Consider the following 21,676-nt stretch of genomic DNA (forward strand, 5'->3'; position numbering starts at 1 on the left):
CAAAATTCCATTTGGAGTCTCTTCTCTACTTCCTTGGTTAGTTCGTTTACCATTTCCCATTGTGCTTCTGTTATTTCAATTCCTCTTCCTTCAAAATCTTATGTCTCTTACTTTTCCTTTTAGTAATCCTTTTAATTATTCCTGATATTTCCCAACTAAAATTTCTCTAGTCTTTATTTCCCACTTATGCCAATCCCTTTCAATAATTTTCCATGGGGATTTAAATCCTTTTTCTCACCACAAAATAGGTTTTCTGTATTTACCAGCCCAAACTGCCTATTTTCAAATTCAGCATTCAGGACAAATTTTTTTTTTTTTTTTTTGATTGATGCTTTTGACCCCAGATTATCATAACAGTTATTGTGATCGATGTTCGACTTCATGGGAAATGCTGTTTCCTCTCAGTCTTGGTTCTTCTGCACATTAGTGAAGGAATAGTTGTTAAAATTAATACCTATTTACTACAAACCTTAACTTATGCTAATACTAAAAATCCTTAAAACCTTAAAAAACTATGTTAAAATTAATCCAGCCAATCAGTGTCTAAAAAGAAATAAAATTGTTACATTAACTAAAAAACACTTTCCAAAATTAAAAGCTGTTTATACATTCCTTAACTATATTACATGGAGCTCCTTTGAAATGCCTAGGCAGACAACTAAGAAGGTTCGAACCAAAAGAAAATCTTACAATTTGAACTCTTAACTAAGTGCATACACCTTACTGCAATTACTATGTACTAAGTACTTATAAATACCAAATGCTTACTTATTCATTATGCTTATTAGAAAAACTTAACAAAACTCTAAATAACAAATCTCTGAAAGACGTTACAATCAGAAATGACAAAATGAGTACTGTTGCTTTAAATCAAAACAGAGTAGTGCGGCTAAAGCCGCTGCGGGGGAAAGGGGTGGGGGCTGCTGCCGTGGCAACTGCTCCGCTGCTACTGTCGGTGCTGTCGGTGTCGGTGGTGCGTCAGCCGGTACCGCCTTGGTCGGAGCCGTCGGTATCCGCGGGGGCCGGCAGGGCTCGCGGGAGGAGTGCGGTGGCAGGAACGCTGTAACCGCGAGCCTCCAAGCGCTCCATTTTTTCTAAGAGGGGCTGTAAAGCAAAGTCGGCGCTGTTTGAATTCCTCGCTGCCGGTATTGTCTTCCGAGTCCGAGCCGTCGCTGGCGATGTCAGAGGAAGGTTCCCCGCTGTGTGCAAACGGCAGTGGTGACGGCTGGTAAACGCGGTGTGGTCGCCGCAAGATGTATCGGGGGCGGCCCCGGTCGATCGGTCGACAGTTCTCAGACACATCTTTCAGCTGCAACTCAGATACACCTGGCGCTGCATCTCGTCCTGACAAAGTTGCTCTAACTGCAGCAGCCATTCGCTGTTTCAGTTCGTAGGTTTTAACACAGTTCATGCATTCTCGCCACGACTTTTGCAGCTTTATAGCAGTTTTATGACCATCTATAACCAAGTCCCACAACTTGTTCCTGTATTCTCTCCAACAAGCTTCATCAAAATAACTATCTCCGCTAGGGAAATGCCCTAAAGCGGATCTATGGGCCAAAAGTCCAGGCATTACTTTAGACGATATCTCCGCCTTACGCTTTTCGATGACACTGTATTTCGCCTGATGACTGCTTATAGGGTCGGCCTTGCCCTTTCGAGTGTGCGCAAAGGTACTAAGGCTGCCATAACCTGTTGACTATGCTCAAGCTGTTTTGTCATTGTCATTGACAACACCTCAGCCTGTTTTTGTAATCCCTTATCAATCACCTCCGTCAACATGGCCATCGGATTGCTTGGCAAGTCCTGAGCCCTCTGCAACAATTCGGCTACTGTCCATCTAGGATCTGCTGATGTAATAAGCTGCTGCGTCTGCTGGTTCCCATTCTGCATTAAACACTGCCTTAAAATTGCCTCTCGGATACCTTCTCCTACGCTTGCTGCTCTAAGTGTGGCAAGCAACTTATCCACAAATTCACCAAGAGGTTCCTGTCTACCTTGCTTAATTCCCATATAGTGAGGATTTGCATTTCCATCCTTCTGCTTGTCAAAAGCCATCCTTACTATCTGGGCTGATGCTTGCAAAACAGGCGGCTGTAAAAGTGCCTGTAACTCTGGTCTCTCATTCTGTCCCGTTCCACACAACTGATCTACTGTTACATCAAATAATGGATCGTTTTGCTGTCTTTGTACTCCAGCTGATTGTCTAGCTAGGTGTTCCCACTCATTCAAAAATGTCATAAATTGAGATGCTGTTAGGATCAGCTTCATAACATTATAAGAATCTCTAGGTAACATATTATAGTTCATGTAAATAAAATCAATCATCTGTCTAGCTGGTTCAGATTGAACCCCAAATTGACTCGCAGTCTGTCTTAATTGAGATAACAATTTCCATGGCAATTGGGTTACATCAGCCTGAAAAACATTTTGCTCCCCAGGGACCTGTGTATACATCACTGGAAAAGCTTGATGTGAAGCAGCCAGCCGGCTAAGCCCTTCCTGATCTCCTTCGGCATTTAAGTGTTCTGCAACTTTTCGCCAATACTCTGTGTGCTTTCTTGCATGATCTTTAACACTACCTCCAGGATCTACCGCCCTGTTTGTCTCCTCTCCCTCACCTACTTTCTTGTCCTGTACAATTTGCTCAGCTAAAAGAGACGGGGAAGACTCCCCAGCAGAGTCCTGTGTTACAGATTGTAATTCGACTCTGCCACCTAACCCTTTTACACACGCAGCCTTCTCCTTTCTTAAATAATCCTGAACCTCTTCTGACAAAGGCAACCCAGCATGTGTAACACTTGCTCCATTTGGGTCCGTATAATCTAATCGTACCCTGGCTTGATAAGCTGCCATTTGCTCAGCACGATGCTGATCCAATGCTGTCATAACCATCTTCCACCATTTTCCACACTCCTTTGCTCGTTTTTCATCACCTAAGCCATGCAGCCACAAGTCTTGTCCAAACTTTTTCCACTGCACTCTTTCAAACACCTCATTTGGGTCCTTAAAATATCCTAACTCTTCTGCATAGCTTAACAGCGGCACCAACTCCTTTTTAAAATTTAACTTACACTGTCGCTTTTCTAAAAAGCATTTAAATAAATCATACGCTGCCTGCCTATCCATAACCGTATTTAAACGTTAATACCTGTGCGCACAGACCTCGTTTAAGCAGTTTCCGGCTCTACAGCGTCTTCGGCTTCAAGGCTGTCTTCCCTTTTCTTGCAGCCTCCGGTACTGCTATCCCGGGCCGGCCGTCTTCTTGCCTCCCGGCTTACTGCGAATCTCCCAACGTCCCGAAGAACTTCTTAAACCCTAACGTTTGTCTTCATTAGGGTCCCGTGTTCGAGCGCCACATACTGCAAGAAGGGGGCCGCTTTAACGACCAATTTGATCAGCGGATTCCACTTTATTGAGCATCAGACACATCTTATATACAGTTTGCTATAATTATGCCCACTTGGCAACATACTATTGGTTGCTCTCTAAAAGGTTACATCATTGTTTTCACAACTCTGTGGAATTCTTCCATCCGGCCTAATTGCTCTCTTTCCCAGATCTCGCCTCCTCCTTATCTTGCTTGCCTCCCATCTCAGGGGCAGCTGGACTTCAGCATACCAAGCAATCAGCACTTTCTCACATCTCCTACTCCGCCAGTATATTATCAACAGAGAATTCTTCAAGGCCTGAATTGCACAGGTGTTCCTGGGACCCATGTCCCCTCTTGTCCGACAACATGTCACGAGTTTGGAGACCAGGATGTGGTGCGGGACAGTGTCGAGGGCTTTGCTCAGGTCCAGGTAAATGACATCAGGTGCTCGCCCCTCATCTATTAATTTTGTCACCTGCTCATAGAAGGCCACCAGGTTGGTCAGGCAGGATTTGCCCTTGGCAAAGCCATGCGGACTGTTCCCAATCACCTCTTCACTATTCTTTTGAGCGAGTAGTTGTTGTCGGACAAGAGGGGACATGAGTCCCAGGAACACCTGTGCAATTCAGGCCTTGAAGAATTCTTTGTTGATAATATAATAGCAGAGTAGGAGATGTGAGAAAGTGCTGATTGCTTGGTATGCTGAAACCCAGCTGCCCCTGAGATGGGAGGCAAGCAAGATAAGGAGGAGGCGAGATCTGGGAAAGAGAGCAATTAGGCTGGATAGAAGAATTCCACAGAGTTGTGAAAACAATGATGTAACCTGTTAGAGAGCAACCAATAGTATGTTGCCAAGTGGGCATAATTATAGCAAACTGTATATAAGATGTGTCTGATGCTCAATAAAGTGGAATCCGCTGATCAAATTGGTCGTTAAAGCGGCCCCCTTCTTGCAGTAAGTGGCGCTCGAACACGGGACCCTAATGAAGACAATCGTTAGGGTTTAAGAAGTTCTTCGGGACGTTGGGAGATTCGCAGTAAGCCGGGAGGCAAGAAGACGGCCGGCCCGGGATAGCAGTGCCGGAGGCTGCAAGAAAAGGGAAGACAGCCTTGAAGCCGAAGACGCTGTAGAGCCGGAAACTGCTTAAACGAGGTCTGTGCGCACAGGTATTAACGTTTAAATACGGTTATGGATAGGCAGGCAGCGTATGATTTATTTATATGCTTTTTAGAAAAGCGACAGTGTAAGTTAAATTTTACAAAGGAGTTGGTGCCGCTGTTAAGCTATGCAGAAGAGTTAGGATATTTTAAGGACCCAAATGAGGTGTTTGAAAAATTGCAGTGGAAAAAGTCTGGACAAGACTTGTGGCTGCATGGCTTAGGTGATGAAAAACGAGCAAAGGAGTGTGGAAAATGGTGGAAGATGGTTATGACAGCATTGGATCAGCATCGTGCTGAGCAAATGGCAGCTTATCAAGCCAGGGTACGATTAGATTATACGGACCCAAATGGAGCAAGTGTTACACATGCTGGGTTGCCTTTGTCAGAAGAGGTTCAGGATTATTTAAGAAAGGAGAAGGCTGCGTGTGTAAAAGGACTAGGTGGCAGAGTCGAATTACAATCTGTAACACAGGACTCTGCTGAGGAGCCTTCCCCGTCTCTTTTAGCTGAGCAAATTGTACAGGAGGAGAAAGTAAGTGAGGGAGAGGAGACAAACAGGGCGATAGATCCTGGAGGTGGTGTTAAAGATCATGTAAGAAAGCACACAGAGTATTGGCGAAAGGTTGCAGAACACTTAAATGCCGAAGGAGATCAGGAAGGGCTTAGCCGGCTGGCTGCTTCACATCAAGCTTTTGCAGTGATGTATACACAGGTCCCTGGGGAGCAAAATGTTTTTCAGGCTGATGTAACCCAATTGCCATGGAAATTGTTATCTCAATTAAGACAGACTGCGAGTCAATTTGGGGTTCAATCTGAACCAGCTAGACAGATGATTGATTTTATTTACATGAACTATAATATGTTACCTAGAGATTCTTATAATGTTATGAAGCTGATCCTAACAGCATCTCAATTTATGACATTTTTGAATGAGTGGGAACACCTAGCTAGACAATCAGCTGGAGTACAAAGACAGCAAAACGACCCACTATTTGATGTAACAGTAGATCAGTTGTGTGGAACGGGACAGTATGAGAGACCAGAGTTACAGGCACTTTTACAGCCGCCTGTTTTGCAAGCATCAGCCCAGATAGTAAGGATGGCTTTTGACAAGCAGAAGGATGGAAATGCAAATCCTCACTATATGGGAATTAAGCAAGGTAGACAGGAACCTCTTGGTGAATTTGTGGATAAGTTGCTTGCTGCACTTAGAGCAGCAAGCGTAGGAGAAGGTATCCGAGAGGCAATTTTAAGGCAGTGTTTAATGCAGAATGGGAACCAGCAGACGCAGCAGCTTATTACATCAGCAGATCCTAGATGGACGGTAGCCGAATTGTTGCAGAGGGCTCAGGACTTGCCAAGCAATCCGATGGCCATGTTGACGGAGGTGATTGATAAGGGATTACAAAAACAGGCTGAGGTGTTGTCAATGACAATGACAAAACAGCTTGAGCATAGTCAACAGGTTATGGCAGCCTTAGTACCTTTGCGCACAGACTCGAAAGGGCAAGGCCGACCCTATAAGCAGTCATCAGACGAAATACAGTGTCATCGAAAAGCGTAAGGCGGAGATATCGTCTAAAGTAATGCCTGGACTTTTGGCCCATAGATCCGCTTTAGGGCATTTCCCTAGCGGAGATAGTTATTTTGATGAAGCTTGTTGGAGAGAATACAGGAACAAGTTGTGGGACTTGGTTATAGATGGTCATAAAACTGCTATAAAGCTGCAAAAGTCGTGGCGAGAATGCATGAACTGTGTTAAAACCTACGAACTGAAACAGCGAATGGCTGCTGCAGTTAGAGCAACTTTGTCAGGACGAGATGCAGCGCCAGGTGTATCTGAGTTGCAGCTGAAAGATGTGTCTGAGAACTGTCGACCGATCGACCGGGGCCGCCCCCGATACATCTTGCGGCGACCACACCGCGTTTACCAGCCGTCACCACTGCCGTTTGCACACAGCGGGGAACCTTCCTCTGACATCGCCAGCGACGGCTCGGACTCGGAAGACAATACCGGCAGCGAGGAATTCAAACAGCGCCGACTTTGCTTTACAGCCCCTCTTAGAAAAAATGGAGCGCTTGGAGGCTCGCGGTTACAGCGTTCCTGCCACCGCACTCCTCCCGCGAGCCCTGCCGGCCCCCGCGGATACCGACGGCTCCGACCAAGGCGGTACCGGCTGACGCACCACCGACACCGACAGCACCGACAGTAGCAGCGGAGCAGTTGCCACGGCAGCAGCCCCCACCCCTTTCCCCCGCAGCGGCTTTAGCCGCACTACTCTGTTTTGATTTAAAGCAACAGTACTCATTTTGTCATTTCTGATTGTAACGTCTTTCAGAGATTTGTTATTTAGAGTTTTGTTAAGTTTTTCTAATAAGCATAATGAATAAGTAAGCATTTGGTATTTATAAGTACTTAGTACATAGTAATTGCAGTAAGGTGTATGCACTTAGTTAAGAGTTCAAATTGTAAGATTTTCTTTTGGTTCGAACCTTCTTAGTTGTCTGCCTAGGCATTTCAAAGGAGCTCCATGTAATATAGTTAAGGAATGTATAAACAGCTTTTAATTTTGGAAAGTGTTTTTTAGTTAATGTAACAATTTTATTTCTTTTTAGACACTGATTGGCTGGATTAATTTTAACATAGTTTTTTAAGGTTTTAAGGATTTTTAGTATTAGCATAAGTTAAGGTTTGTAGTAAATAGGTATTAATTTTAACAACTATTCCTTCACTAATGTGCAGAAGAACCAAGACTGAGAGGAAACAGCATTTCCCATGAAGTCGAACATCGATCACAATAACTGTTATGATAATCTGGGGTCAAAAGCATCAATCAAAAAAAAAAAAAAAAAAAAAAAAAAAAAAATTTGTCCTGAATGCTGAATTTGAAAATAGGCAGTTTGGACTGGTAAATACAGAAAACCTATTTTGTGGTGAGAAAAAGGATTTAAATCCCCATGGAAAATTATTGAAAGGGATTGGCATAAGTGGGAAATAAAGACTAGAGAAATTTTAGTTGGGAAATATCAGGAATAATTAAAAGGATTAGTAAAAGGAAAAGTAAGAGACATAAGATTTTGAAGGCAGAGGAATTGAAATAACAAAAGCACAATGGGAAATGGTAAACGAACTAACCAAGGAAGTAGAGAAGAGACTCCAAATGGAATTTTGAAGTGGGTTAAGGAGTTAAAAAATCTGTAGGGCTCCTGAAGAATGTAACTGCTGCCGAGAAGAAAATACACCCGGCTGCTGGTTGCACCCCAGCAGGCCGAGGAGGCAGAGTTCACATATACTTGGTGGAGCCTAATTTTGATCCTAACCCTATTTGTACATAAGTAGTCCAATCGAAATCAAAAACCACATTCCATGTGTGGAATCTTGATCAGACCGGAGAGAAAAGACTTGAACTTGAAAAAGCAATGGTAAATTTTTCTGCTACAGTTGAAATCATGGTAAATGCAAGCACAGATGCAATAAAAGCACAGCAAATTGAAATCAATAGTCTCTCGAAAATGTCTACTCAGAATAGATTAGCTTTGGATTTTTTATATGTTAAGGAAGGGGGTGTATGTGTAGTCATAAATGTAAGTTGTTGTAGTTATGTTAATCTAGATAAACGAGTGGAAACAGATTTACAGGCGATTGTAAACCACAATCAGATATTACATCAGATTTCTTTGGATGATACTTCTTCTGTATTTAAAGGAATATGGGATAAGTTAACTTCTTGCTTATCGAATATAAGTTGCTTTAAAAAATTCTTTGCAATACCTGTTGGAATAATTGTAATACTGATCTGTGTAATTCATTGTAATTGTTGTTTTAAAATGGTAAGACCTTTAGGTGAAATTGTTTATGCCAATAAGTTACAAGCAAATGGTTATGATCAGAATGTGATCAGAACAGATGAACTTAATTATGATCCAATTAAGAAGGTTCTGAAATATCTGGAAATTTTAACACAAATCAATGGTGACAAAAAAAAAAAAAAAAAAAGGGGGGAATTGTGATGAATATACTGGTGATTTGTGTTAAAATTGTAAGACTTAGAGTGCACTGGGATTAAGGGTCAGGATCTTGTGAGGCCTGTTTAGAGGGTAAAGGGCAAGAAACCTCTCTTGCAGACTTGCAAGGACACTGTCTGGTTAATTGGAGACATCACAGCTGAGAAGGAGCTGTCTTAAAGATAAACATTCAGAACTGGGAATTTGTTTTCTTCAGATAAGAAGCCTGCACAATTGAGCATGCGTGAAAGTGGATGCTTTGACCCTTACCACACTGAATGTAGGGAGAAGGGATTTATATGTTATCTCACCAGTTTGCTATAATTTTACACACCTAGAGGGAAAATCAAAATTCATAACAACACAACATGCATTTTCATTTTCGATTGAAAACATCAACAAATGGTACCAATAAGAGATTAGTATTACTAGGATGAGCAAAAACACATTATTATGGGTAATTTTATATTGGGCAAAGCAATGAAGCTCTTTTGCTCTTGCTGATTGCCTGCAAGTTTTCTGTCTGTGAAGCTAGAGCCTGGCCAGATCTACCTTTACAGATTAAAGAAATCTTGCTACCATTAAACAAATTATGATTTTTGACCATCCTAGAGAAAATAAAGGTGCAACATAACAGGTAATAATGAATTGATTAAACTTTTTCAGACGTGTCTGATAGGGACACCCAGACTTAATGTAAATATGTTTGTTAATTATAGTAGTAAGTTTTAAGGTTCTTAGGTATTATTGTACTCATTTTGATTATTGTTAAACTTGTTTATAATTGTATTATGCAAAGTGTTCAAAGAATAACTTCCAAGGCCTTACTTGCACAAAAGAAAAACGGGGGAATTGTTGTCGGACAAGAGGGGACATGAGTCCCAGGAACACCTGTGCAATTCAGGCCTTGAAGAATTCTTTGTTGATAATATAGTAGCAGAGTAGGAGATGTGAGAAAGTGCTGATTGCTTGGTATGCTGAAACCCAGCTGCCCCTGAGATGGGAGGCAAGCAAGATAAGGAGGAGGCGAGATCTGGGAAAGAGAGCAATTAGGCTGGATAGAAGAATTCCACAGAGTTGTGAAAACAATGATGTAACCTTTTAGAGAGCAACCAATAGTATGTTGCCAAGTGGGCATAATTATAGCAAACTGTATATAAGATGTGTCTGATGCTCAATAAAGTGGAATCCGCTGATCAAATTGGTCGTTAAAGCGGCCCCCTTCTTGCAGTAAGTAGTGACTCCAGGAGGATTTGCTCCATGATCTTTCCAGGCACAGAGGTGAGACTGACTGGCCTGTAGTTCCCTGGTTCCTCCTTCTTACCCTTTTTGAAGATGGGGGCAATGTTTCCCCTTTTCCAGTCTGTGGGGACTTCACCAGATTGCCATGACTTTTGAAATATAATAGAGAGGGGTTTAGCAACCTCATCTGCCATTTCTCTCAGCACCCGTGGGTGTATCCCGTCGGGTCCCATGGACTTGAACACTTTCAGGTTCTTCAGATGATCACGAACCTGATCTGCACTTACAATGGGCAGTTCTTCCTCCCCGTCCCTGGCTTTGACTTCCATAACATCAGGAGTGTGGCTAGAGGCCCTTGCAGTGAAGACTGAGGTAAAGAAGTTATTAAGTACCTCAGCCTTTTCCTCATCACTTGTGACCATGTCACCATTTTCCTTTCTGAGGAATCCCTTTTGACACACGTATGTCAGCAAATGGTGTTTATTACGAGGTCTGAGAGCGATCATGAAGGAGATGGGTGCCTTACAACCTGGCCTCCCAACTCCCAGTCCCCACAAATTGGGACCTGATTATTATTCATTTGAAGGATCGTTTTCTTTACAATTTGCTCACACTCGGAGGATTTAACAAAGTCTGCATCTACTGAGTCATCGATTAAGGCAGACTCCACCCACCGATATCAATGGGTAGCTTGAAGGCATGCTTGAATCCTCAAGGCACTCTCTTCCCACTTAGATAGACTCATTGTGACATAGACTTGTGACATCTATAAGTCTATGGATGATATTCAGATTGCAACAAAAAGGTTACATGGTAAGACAGTGCTGTCTGAGTTTCAGCAGCAAGCAGACTTGAAAGTCACACCGTCTTAGCCCTTGCAACTCCTCAATTAACTGACAATTTACTTGCAAATGCCTGAGAAGCCATGCCCCGGCAGCCAGCAGACTCTACGAGGTGTCACCATTAGCCATCTCATTGGGGCGAGATCTTTGCCAGATCTTATCAACAATTGCAGCTTCCTGATAAGGCTTTGCAATTAAGTCAGGATGTCGTGATCAAAGGGTGGTCCACCATCCAGGACAATAACTCTGATCCTGTGTTTCTTATTACTGAGCAGGGTCTAACAGGGACACTTGGTTCCTTTGTCAATACCATCCCTTACATACGGCATTCAATACTAATTCAGACCTGACTCACGATATGAAGGTAGAAATGTGGATATTTTGGAATTTGACAATGCTAATGAAGAAACTAAACAGGTTCTCAGCATTTTATCAACAGGTGCCACTGCCTCATGACTGCAGGACCACAACGAATGAAGGCATCGACAAGCAGCAATGTATCTAGCCACGGCCATAGAAGCAGTCCTGAAATCATTGTGCCTGTGAGAAACCTAGGTACCTTAAAGTGTCTGACTGTTGGACAGACTCGAAAGGGTCACAAATCTAATCATTTTACTCGAGACCGTCGCAGAAGCTGCTCCTGCAGCGTGAACATACCCCGCACGACGACACCAAACCAGGGTCCTTGGACCGCGCCCCTCCCCCTTCCCCCCTCCATCCCCCCAGCCCCCTCTGGCAGCGCACAGCGGACCTGACAACAGCCGCATATCTCCTTTTGAATCCACAAAGCGCTGTCGAGTTTAATTGGCATGGTCCTTTGGGTCACAGACCCTGTGCTCTGTTAATTGGCAGATGTCTACTTTTAGACAGGGCATTCTTATAATTCCTGGTTCAATACATTCTGATTATGACTGGGCTATGAAAATTATGCTCTATACCATTGCCTCTCCTGTTAGCACTCTTGTTGGGACAGAAATTGCTCAGCTAATACCATCTGAGTCCCGAGTGCCTAAAACTTCTAACAGAATCCAAGGGCAAGAAGGCTCAGGTTCCACCGATATGCCTAATACCTTATTAGCCCTAGAAATCCAAAAGGGAAAACTGGAACAGATTTTAACTGTCAGACACCCTTGTGGACAAATTATACAATTTTCAATTATTATGGATACTGGAGACGATGTCATCATTATACCTAGTCATAAATGGAATGGTCGCTAGTCATTGCTCATGGCAAATGTTGAAGTCATGTGTTTAAAAGGTATCCAAACAACCTGGGTTAGCAAAGAGCCAGTGCAATTAGCTTTTAACTACAGCAAATCAATCACTGTAAGACCATACATGTTAACCCTTCCAGTTGCTCTATTGGGCTGATATGCCTTAAGTCAACTAGGAGCAAAACTTGTTACCGTTCCTTCTTTGTAGTGGCTACTAGTCAGCAACCAACCCTCAAATTAAAATGGAAAACACATAATCCAGTATGGGTGGAACAATGGTCGTTCAGACACGATAGGCTGCAAGTCGTTAAGACCCTAATACAGAAACAATAGCAACTAGGTCACACCTTGCTAGCCACCCACCCCTACCCCCACCCCCAGAAAAGGGAGGATTTTCTAGTACTACTCTTGCCAACCAAAGCTCTGCTCTGATTTAAAGTTACAGTGCTAATTTCTCCATTTCTGATTGCAATGTCCTTAAGAGATTTGTTATTTAGATATTTGCTAAGTTTTCCTGGTAAGCATAATGAATGGTAAGCATTTGGTTTTTACAGATACCTAGTACATAGTAATTGCAGTAAGGTGTAAGTACTTAGTAATGAGTTCACATTGTAAGATTTCTTTTGGTTCGAACCTTCTTAGTTGTGTGCCATGGCATTTCAAAGGAGCTCCATGTAATATAGTTAAGACTTGTAGTAAATAGGTATTAATTTTAAAAAAAGTATTCCTTAGCTAAGGTAATGTCTTTATATTTCCTTCTTAGACATAGGCTAGAAAAAAAATACAAAAAATAAAAAAAAGCAAAAAAAAAAAAAGGTAAAAAAAAAAAACATAGAAATATATAACAAAAGCACAAAAACTCTGGATACAAAACATAGAGTGCTAAATAACAGAATAGTAATAAAAAAAAAAAAAAAGAACAACAACAACAAAAAAATATTAAACCCGAATATGACACATTGAAAAATCATAAAGATTACTAACACAGAATAGCTATTAACAAAAAAAAAGACATAAGAATTGTTAGCAAAAAAATGAAAATAAGGATTATCAAGACTACTAAATTAAAACAAACAAAAAATTATACAAAGAAAAAACCGAGAAAATTAAAATGAAAAATTATAATAAAAAAGAATTAATAGAAAAGGTTAAAATATATAATAAAAAAGTAAAAATTAAAATTAGAATAGAAAATAGATTAGATAACATAAACATGGAAAATAAAAAATAATTACAATAAATAATATAAGATAAAAAATAAAAGATTAAACACTAGATAAAAAGAAAAAAATAGAAATTACAAAAATAAAATAAATTGAAAGAAAAAATCGATTGGAATAACAAATTAAAATACAGATTAAAAAATTACAATAAGAAAATAAAAATTATAATAAAGAAGGTAAAAAAGAAATAAATTAAAAATGACAAAAAGTAAGTTAAAAATAATAATAATAAAAATTTAAAGAACAAAGAAAAATTAAAATACAAAATAACAAAAATTAATTTAATAAAATTATATCAAAATTAGATTAAAATTAACAAACAAAAAAAAGTTAACAAAAAATAATTAAAAAGTGCAGATAAAAAAAATAAAATGCAATGAAGAAAAAACCACATTAAAACAGTATAGAAATAAATTTAAAAACAAAATTTGAAATTAATTAAATATTAGACAAAAGAACTAGATTAAAAGTCAAAATATTAAACATATCAAAATAATAAATTCAGAATAGAAAATAATAACTAAAAATTTAATAAAATAACAAAAAGAAACAAAATAAATAATACAAGAAATACATTCAACATAAAGCGTGAAACAACTCAAGTTAGAATTAAAAAGAAAAAACTATAAAAATAATTTACAAAATCAAAATTGAAATTAAAATAAATTAAAAAATTAAATAAAAACAATTGGAAACGTAAAAAATAATAAAAACCCCCATAAATCCATATAATGAAATCAAACAAAAATGAAATAGATTTATTGAAAGTAGATTTCAAAATATTAAAGAAATGAAGCAAAAAATTAATTACAAATTTAAAAATAGCTCACATTAAAAACAAACAAAAAACACTCAAAATTAGTTAGAAAATCTGTGGAATCATAGACTCGTGGAATGAGTCAAGGTTGGAAAGGACCACAAGGATCATTTAGTTCCAACCACTGCCATGGGCAGGGACATCTCACACTGGATCAGGCAGGCTAGAGCCTCGTCCAGCCTGGTCTTAAACACTTCCAGGCATGGGGCCTCGGCCATCTCCTTGGGCAACCCATTCCAGGGCTTCACCACTTTCACAGTGAAGAATTTCTTCTTCACATCCAGCCTGAATCTTCCCATCCCCAGCCTTGTTCCATTCTCCCTAGTCCTGTCATTTCCTGACATGCTAGGATGTCCCTCCCCAGCATTCTTGTAGGCTCTCTTCAGATACTGGATGGCCACGATCAGGTCACCTCGAGCCTTCTTTTCTGGTAACTGCAATCATCGCAACAAACAACGGCGGAAGAATCAAGACCACGAGGACACAGCATTTCCCATGCAGTCGAACATCGATCACAACAACTGCTATGATCATCTGGGATCAAACAGCATCACTCAGAAGAATGTACCACAGCATCGTGTGAATTAGGACTGAATATTGTGGTTGCTTGATAACTTTGTATCCTCTCTTGTTAACTAAGTGTGCCTCTGAATGTAGACATCCTAGAGGATACAGTTTCATCTTTACATTTTGCTTAGTAGAGATTATTAACAAAAAAAAAAAAAAAAAAGGGGGAAAAGAGAGAATACCCCATAGCAAAAAATTAGCTCATGGCAACCCTAGAAATGCTGTAACCCTAGAAATATCAACCCTAGAAAATGTTGTAACCCTAGAAAGTGTTGTAACCCTAGAAACATCAACTTTGCAATGTGCTGTGACCCTCTCACTGCAAGACAGCACGAACACGGCACAAATGTCATGAAAATGACAATCAGCAAACCTGCTTAGCACTGACCACAACGACAGTCACGATAAACCAAGATGTCAACAGAAAGCATCTAACTTATAACTGAGTGTTGTGACTGCTTTACTGTTGTGTGAACATTAAGAGATCAGAATTACTAGGATGAGCAAAAACACATTATTCAGTGTAATTTTATATTGGGCAATGCAATGAAGCTCTTTTTGCTCTTGCTGCTTGCCTGCAAGTTTTCTGTCTGTGAAGCTAGAGCCTGGCCAGATCTACCTTTACAGATTAAAGAAATCTTGCTACCATTAAACAATTCATGATTTTTGACCATCCTAGAGAAAATAAAGATGCAACATAATCCTAAAGCAGATTGTAAGAGACAGTGCTAAGGATTGCATTTTTTCCTCAATCTCTGTGTGCAATGCATTCAGGCATAATCAAGTCTTCTCTGTCAATAAGAGGAGTGAAATGTAAAGATCGGAACTGTTAAGATCTAAGTTCTTCTTTACAATGTTTGTTATCTTTGACCATGTATTATGCCAGCTCTGTAGAGCATTGTAAGTAGTTCAACTTAAGCTTTGTGCCTTGTATGGGTTACACCAGTCTGTTAGACATGCTGCACTACAGAACTCTTGCTTTTGCTACACAGCTTAGCTTTACCTTGCTTGCTTCTGTGTTTGCAGTAGCATCTTGTATGGGATGAGAAGAACTCCCATGACCAGATTGCTCACAAAAACCAAAAGGGGGATTTGTGGCAATGCCAGCGACGAGCAGTGTGAGCAATCTGGCAGTGCAGGCCTTGAGCCTGACATGGTGGTAGGCCATAAATGCAGAATCAGCTAGCAGTGTAGCAAAACAGTGTTGTGCCTGCAGCATGTAACTAAAACAAGACACTGGTAGCTATAAACATGGACAGTTATCTTGGGACAACAGGACATGCACCTGCATCAACAACCTTGTTGTGTCATTAGTAGTTGGACCAATAATCTGTAATAGTGCAATGTGTGGTCACTCATAGGGAACCAATGGAGCTATGCCAACAGAGCACTCCGAGCTTATATAAGTTGTAGCAGTTGCCTTGCTACGCACTTCTGCCTTTCCTGTCTCCTGTTTCTTCTACACTTTACAGTGCTATACTTGCACTACAGGCCTGCTCCATAGGCCTGCACCTCAGGCCTGCACCATAGGCCTGCAACACTGGAACAATAAAGGAACAATACTCGATCACATTGGTCAGCCGTATTGATTCCCAATCTCCGTCGTCCTACACCTCCTCAGTAGTCTGCCTAGTAAGTCCAGTTGTGCCAGCTCTGTCGCACCGGACAGGGGGGCAGTTATGTTCCCCCTCTCCCAGTTTCCCCCCCCTCCAAAGCTCTGAACAGCATTCCTGTGGTTTGCAAGTGGGGAAACTGAGGCAGGGGACTGGGACTGGGTTGGAAACAGCACCTCCCCCAAGCCCTTGCTCCCCAGACCCCTCTGTCCCACTCACCGCTCGGTGATGCGGCCGGCACGGCACGGCTCCCCGAGGCGGGGCCGGGGACATGCAGGCACGTACATGGCACAGGAGCGGGCATGAACACGGACGTGCCAAGGCTGGTGCGGGGGGCACGGGAGGGTTGCGTGTTCTCCCCCCGGGGCTGCCCCTGGGAGGGGTTCAGGGTGGGTGATAGGGGCAGGTGAGGTGCTGGGCATGCAGACACATGCTGAGCAGATGTGTACATGTTTGGTGCCCACAGAGCTGCCTGCTGGGGCACACAAAATGCTTTGTATGTGCTGAGTGTGCACACATGGTGAGTGTGGATGCATGTGTTATGTGTGCACACACGTGCCCCGTGTGCATCCATGTACTGAGGGTGCATCCATGTGCCTAGTGTGCACCCATGTGTTAAGTGTGCACCCACATGCCCAGTGTGCACACATGGTGAGTGTGCACCCATGTGCTGAGTGCGCCCACACATGCTGAGCGTGCACACACATTCCTAGCAGCTCACATACATGCTATGTGTGCACACACAGCATGAACATTCACACACATGCTTCAGCAGTACACACACACAGTGAGCGTTTCGCACACACGCTGAATGTGCCTGCACATGCCTGGTGCTGTGCACACAGCCTCAATGCACACACACATGCAGGTTCACACACATGCCTAGCCATCCATGCAAGACATCCTCAGCAATGTGTCCAGTTTTGGGTCCCTCCATTTAAGAAAGACATTGAGACTCTTCAGTGTGTCCAGAGAAGGCCAACGAGGCTGGGGAGAGGCCTCAAGCACAGCCCTATGAGGAGAGGCTGAGGGAGCTGGGGTTGCTTAGCCTGCAGAAGAGGAGGCTCAGGGGTGACCTCATTGCCCTCTACAACTACCTGAAAGGTGGTTGTAGCCGGGAGGGGGTTGGCCTCTTCTCCCAGGCAACCAGCACCAGAACAAGAGGACACAGTCTCAAGCTGTGCCAGGGTAGGTTTAGGCTGGAGGTGAGGAGAAAGCTCTTCACAGAGAGAGTTGTTGGCCATTGGAATGGGCTGCCCAGGGAGGTGGTGGAGTCACCATCCCTGGAGGTGTTCAAGAGGGGATTGGATGTGGCACTTGGTGCCATGGTTGAGTAGTCATGAGGTGTTGGGTGACAGGTTGGACTTGATTATCTTTGAGGTCTCTTCCACCCTTATTGATTCTATGATTCTGTGAATGTGCCTGGTGCTGTGCAGCAATGCACAGCACACACACAGAGGTGCACAGATACGTGTACATGTGTGTATGTGTGCCTGCACATGTGTCTGCATGTATGTTTCATGTGCATGCTTGTGCACATGCATATTTACACGTGCATCTGTGCCTGTGTGCACATCGGTGTGCACACCTGCGTTTACCAATGATTAGTGAATCTGGAGGAGGGGATTGAGGGCACCCTGCAGGTGGGGAAGGGTGGGGGGAGGAGCACTGATGTGCTTGAGGGTAGGAAGGCTCTGCAAAGAGATCCAGATGGGCTGGATGTATAGGCTGAGGTCAGCTGTAGGAGGGTTTAACAAGGCCAAGTGCCAGGTCCTGCACTTCAGTCACAACAACCCCATGCATTGCTACCGGCTTGGGGCAGGGTGGCTGGGCAGGGTACCCAGAGGAAAAGGACCTGGGGCTGCTGGTTGACAGCCAGCTGAAGATGAGCCAGCAGTGTGCCCAGGTGGCCAAGAAGGCCAAAAGCATCCTAGCTTGGATCAGCAGTTCTGTGGCCAGCAGGAGTAGGGAAGTGATTGCGCCACTTCTGAGGCCACAGCTGGAATACTGCATTCAGTTTTGGGCCGCTCACTCCAAGTAGGACATTGAGGTGCTGGAGCCCGACTAGAGAAGGGCAACAAAGCTGGTGTCTGGGGCTATTTGTTCTGGAGAAGAAGAGGCTGAGAGGAGACATTGCTCTGTTCAGCTCCCTGAAAGGAGGTTATAGTAAGGGTGGGGGTCAGTCTCTTTTCTCTAGCATCAGGTGATAGGATGAGAGGAAATGGCCTCAAATTGTGCCAGGGGAGGTTTAGGTTGGATATCAGGACAAATTTCTTTACAGGAAGAGTGGTCAGGCATTGGAACAGGCTGCCCAGGGAGGTGGTGGAGTCACATCCCTGGAGGTGTTCAAGAAATGGCATGGCATGGCAATCCCATGCAGAGCTACAGGCTGGGGTCAGAGTGGCTGGAGAGCTCCCAAACAGAGAGGGACCTGGGGCTACTGATCGACAGCCGCCTAAACATGAGCCAGCAGTGTGCCCAGGTGGCCAAGAAGGCCAATGGCATCCTGGCCTGCATTAGGAATAGTGTGGCCAGCAGGAGCAGGGAAGTCATTGTGCCCCTGTACTCTGCATTGCTTAGGCCGCACCTTGAGTACTGTGTCCAGTTCTGGGCCCCTCAGTTTAAGAAGGACATCGAAACACTTGAACGTGTCCAGAGAAGGGCAACGAGGCTGGTGAGAGGCCTTGAGCACAAGCCCTATGAGGAGAGGCTGAGGGAGCTGGGATTGTTTAGCCTGGAGAAGAGGAGGCTCAGGGGTGACCTCATTGCCCTCTACAACTACCTGAAAGGTGGTTGTAGCCGGGAGGGGGTTGGCCTCTTCTCCCAGGCAACCAGCACCAGAACAAGAGGACACAGTCTCAAGCTGTGCCAGGGTAGGTTTAGACTCGAGGTGAGGAGAAAGTTCTTCACCGAGCGAGTTATTCGTCATTGGAATGGGCTGCCCAGGGAGGTGGTGGAGTCACCATCCCTGGAGGTGTTCAAGAGGGGATTGGACGTGGCACTTGGTGCCATGGTCTAGTCATGGGGTCTGTGTTGATAGGTTGGACTCGATGATCCTCAAGGTCTCTTCCAACCGTAGTTATACTGTGATACTGTAAACCCGTGGACATGGCACTTCAGGACATGGTTTAATGGTCATGGTGGTGTTAGGTCAATGGTCAGACTCGATGATCTTAGAGGTCTCTCCCAAGTGAAACAATTCTGTGACTCGATATATGTGCACATATGTGTGCATGTGTTCCTGCACGTACACGGGCTTGCACATGTGAACATGTGTGCACACTTGTGCACACGTGTGCAGATACCTGCAGCCTGTGGAACCCTGCTCCTCACCACTTCTGAGTGCTGGCAGGGGGGGTGTCAATGGGTGCTGCGGAGCGGCGTCCTGGGGTCCCTGCTAATAGGAGATCAGATCACGGGCAACAGCCGGGTGAAAAGGGGCACGGGGTGAGAGGTGACGCCCGGCCGGCGCTAGGACCCAGCGCGGCGCCCGGGCAGGGGCGTGGCGAGGGGCGCGGCGAGGTCTGCCGAGGGCCCTGTGCGTTGGCGGGGCCGGGACTGCGAGTTCGAGTCCCGTCGTTAGCGGAGGAGAGGCAGCCATGGCGCGGCGGGTAGTGTTGTTTGACCTTGGCGGTGTGCTCTTCGGGCCTGGCCTGCAGTACTTCCTGGGCTTTTTAGAGCAGGACAGCGCCCTGCCCAGGTACTGCCCGGCACAGTTCGATTTGTCTCGGCCCCGCCAGGCGGCTCTCGCCCGCCCGCGCTCCAGCGGCAGGGGGCTTGGTCGGAGACACGTAGAGACGAGGCGGTAATACTGTGTGTACGGCCGCTGCCCGCACGGGGTTTGCGCAACGCGGGTAGTCGTAGCGCAAGGAAAAGGCTGGATGTGTGGTGCGGGGTGGAGACCCCCTGTTTAGAATGTGGGAGCAGGCTGGGAGTCCCTCTGTGTACATGGGGTGCAGGCTAGGGACCTACTGCCTGGATGTGGGGTCCATGCGTGGGAGGGGGGTTCTGGATATGGGGTGTTAACTCGGGGGAGAAGGGGTGGGGGCTCTCTCGGGTTTGGGATGCAGGTCAGTGGTTCGAACTAACCCTGTGAGAAACAGGATCACCTTAGGGAGGGTTGGCAGAAGCAGTAAGGAGAGCAGCTGGTCCGTAGTGAGTCTTCTTCAGCATGTTCATCAGTAGTTCATAGAATGGTTTGGGTTGGAAGGGACCTTAAAGATCATCGAGTTCCAACCCCTTTGGCATGGGCAGGGACACCTTCCACTAGACCAGATTGCTCAATGCCTCATTCAACGTGGCCCTCAGCCGGTTTGCTGATGAAACCAAGCTGGGAGCAGTGGCTGACACCCCATCAGGGTGTGCTGCCATTCAGTGAGACCTGGACAGGCTGAGAGCTGGGTAGAGGGGAACCTCATGGAGTTCAGCAAGGACAAGTGTAGGGTCCTGCCCCTGAGGATGAATAACCCCTGCACCAGCATAGGTTAGGGGTTGACCTGCTGGAAAGCAGCTCTGCAGAGGAGGACCTGGAGGTGCTGTTGGACAAGCAATGTGGCTTTGTGGCCAAGAAAGTCAATGGTCTCCTGGGGTGTTTTCAGTAAAGTGTGGCCAGCAGGTTGAGGAAGGTTCTTCTCCCCCTCTGTTCTGCCTTAGTGAGGCTACATCTGGAGTCCTGGGTCCAGTTCTGGGCTCCCAAGTTCGAGACAGACAGAGAACTACTGGAGAGAGTCCATCAGAGGCCATGAAGATGCTGAGGAAACTGAAGCATCTTTGTGAGGAGGAAAGGCTGAGAGACCTGGGGCTGTTTAGCCTGGAGAAGAGCAGCCTGAGAGGGGATCTTCTCAATGCTAATCAATAGCTAAAGGGTGGGTGTCAGGACAATGGACACATGCTTTTTTCAGTGGTGGCCAGCATCAAGACAAAGGGCAGCAGGTACAAAGGGGAATCCAGGAAATTTCATCTGAACTTGAAGCAAAATTTCTGTCCTGTGAGGGTGCTGGAGGCCTGGACCAGGCTGCCCAGAAGGGTTGTGGATTCTTCATCCCTAGAGAGATCCCAGACTTGCCTGGATGTGATCCTGGGCCACCTCCTGTGGGGTGAGCCTGCTTCAGCAAGGGGGATTGGCCTAGATCATCTCCAGAGGTCCCTTCCAGCCCCCATCATGCTGGGATTCTGAGATTAATTAAGCAGGGTAATTAATTAAGACCATCCTTGCTGCATCGCTTGGACCAGGCACAACCCTGCGCACAAGCTGGAGCTGACGAAACCCAAAGGACTGAACTCCACAGCAGGTCCCAGACAGCCTCTGGAGTCCTTTGCCCCATGTAATATGAATTATTTGGGAATTACTAAACCCCCAAGTGAAGGCAAACAGCCACCCAATGCCTTGGGATTTCCCAGCAGCACTTGGGTGCTCAAAACCAAGCAGGGAGCAACAGAAAAAACATTAAACAGCTGAATGCTGGAGGACACAGAGCAGCTGGAGCAATAAATTCCCACTTTATATCAAGGCCATCCAACTTATTTTTGCTTTACAGTTAAAGTCAAACTGACAGCAATCCTGCTGGAAGAGGTGAGGCTGCTTTATTTTTGACCAAGCAACCTTTTTATTGACTCAGA

The 21,676-nt window shown here is 44.5% G+C and overlaps 1 protein-coding gene across 1 annotated transcript in view; it reads left to right on the plus strand.

Moving 5' to 3' along the window:
* Positions 1-19,630: 19,630 nt before the first annotated feature.
* Positions 19,631-21,676, plus strand: part of EPHX2 (epoxide hydrolase 2) — a 54,264-nt gene continuing 52,218 nt past the window's right edge. The window contains 1 exon segment of the mRNA XM_068142912.1: positions 19,631-19,757. Within this exon segment, the coding sequence (XP_067999013.1) occupies positions 19,657-19,757 (101 nt within the window). The 5' untranslated portion in view covers positions 19,631-19,656.

The sequence above is a fragment of the Melanerpes formicivorus genome, unplaced genomic scaffold, assembly GCF_026170545.1.
Source record: "Melanerpes formicivorus ecotype bairdi unplaced genomic scaffold, bMelFor1.0.p_v2 SCAF_9, whole genome shotgun sequence".
In the NCBI taxonomy this organism is placed as follows: Eukaryota; Metazoa; Chordata; class Aves; order Piciformes; family Picidae; genus Melanerpes; species Melanerpes formicivorus.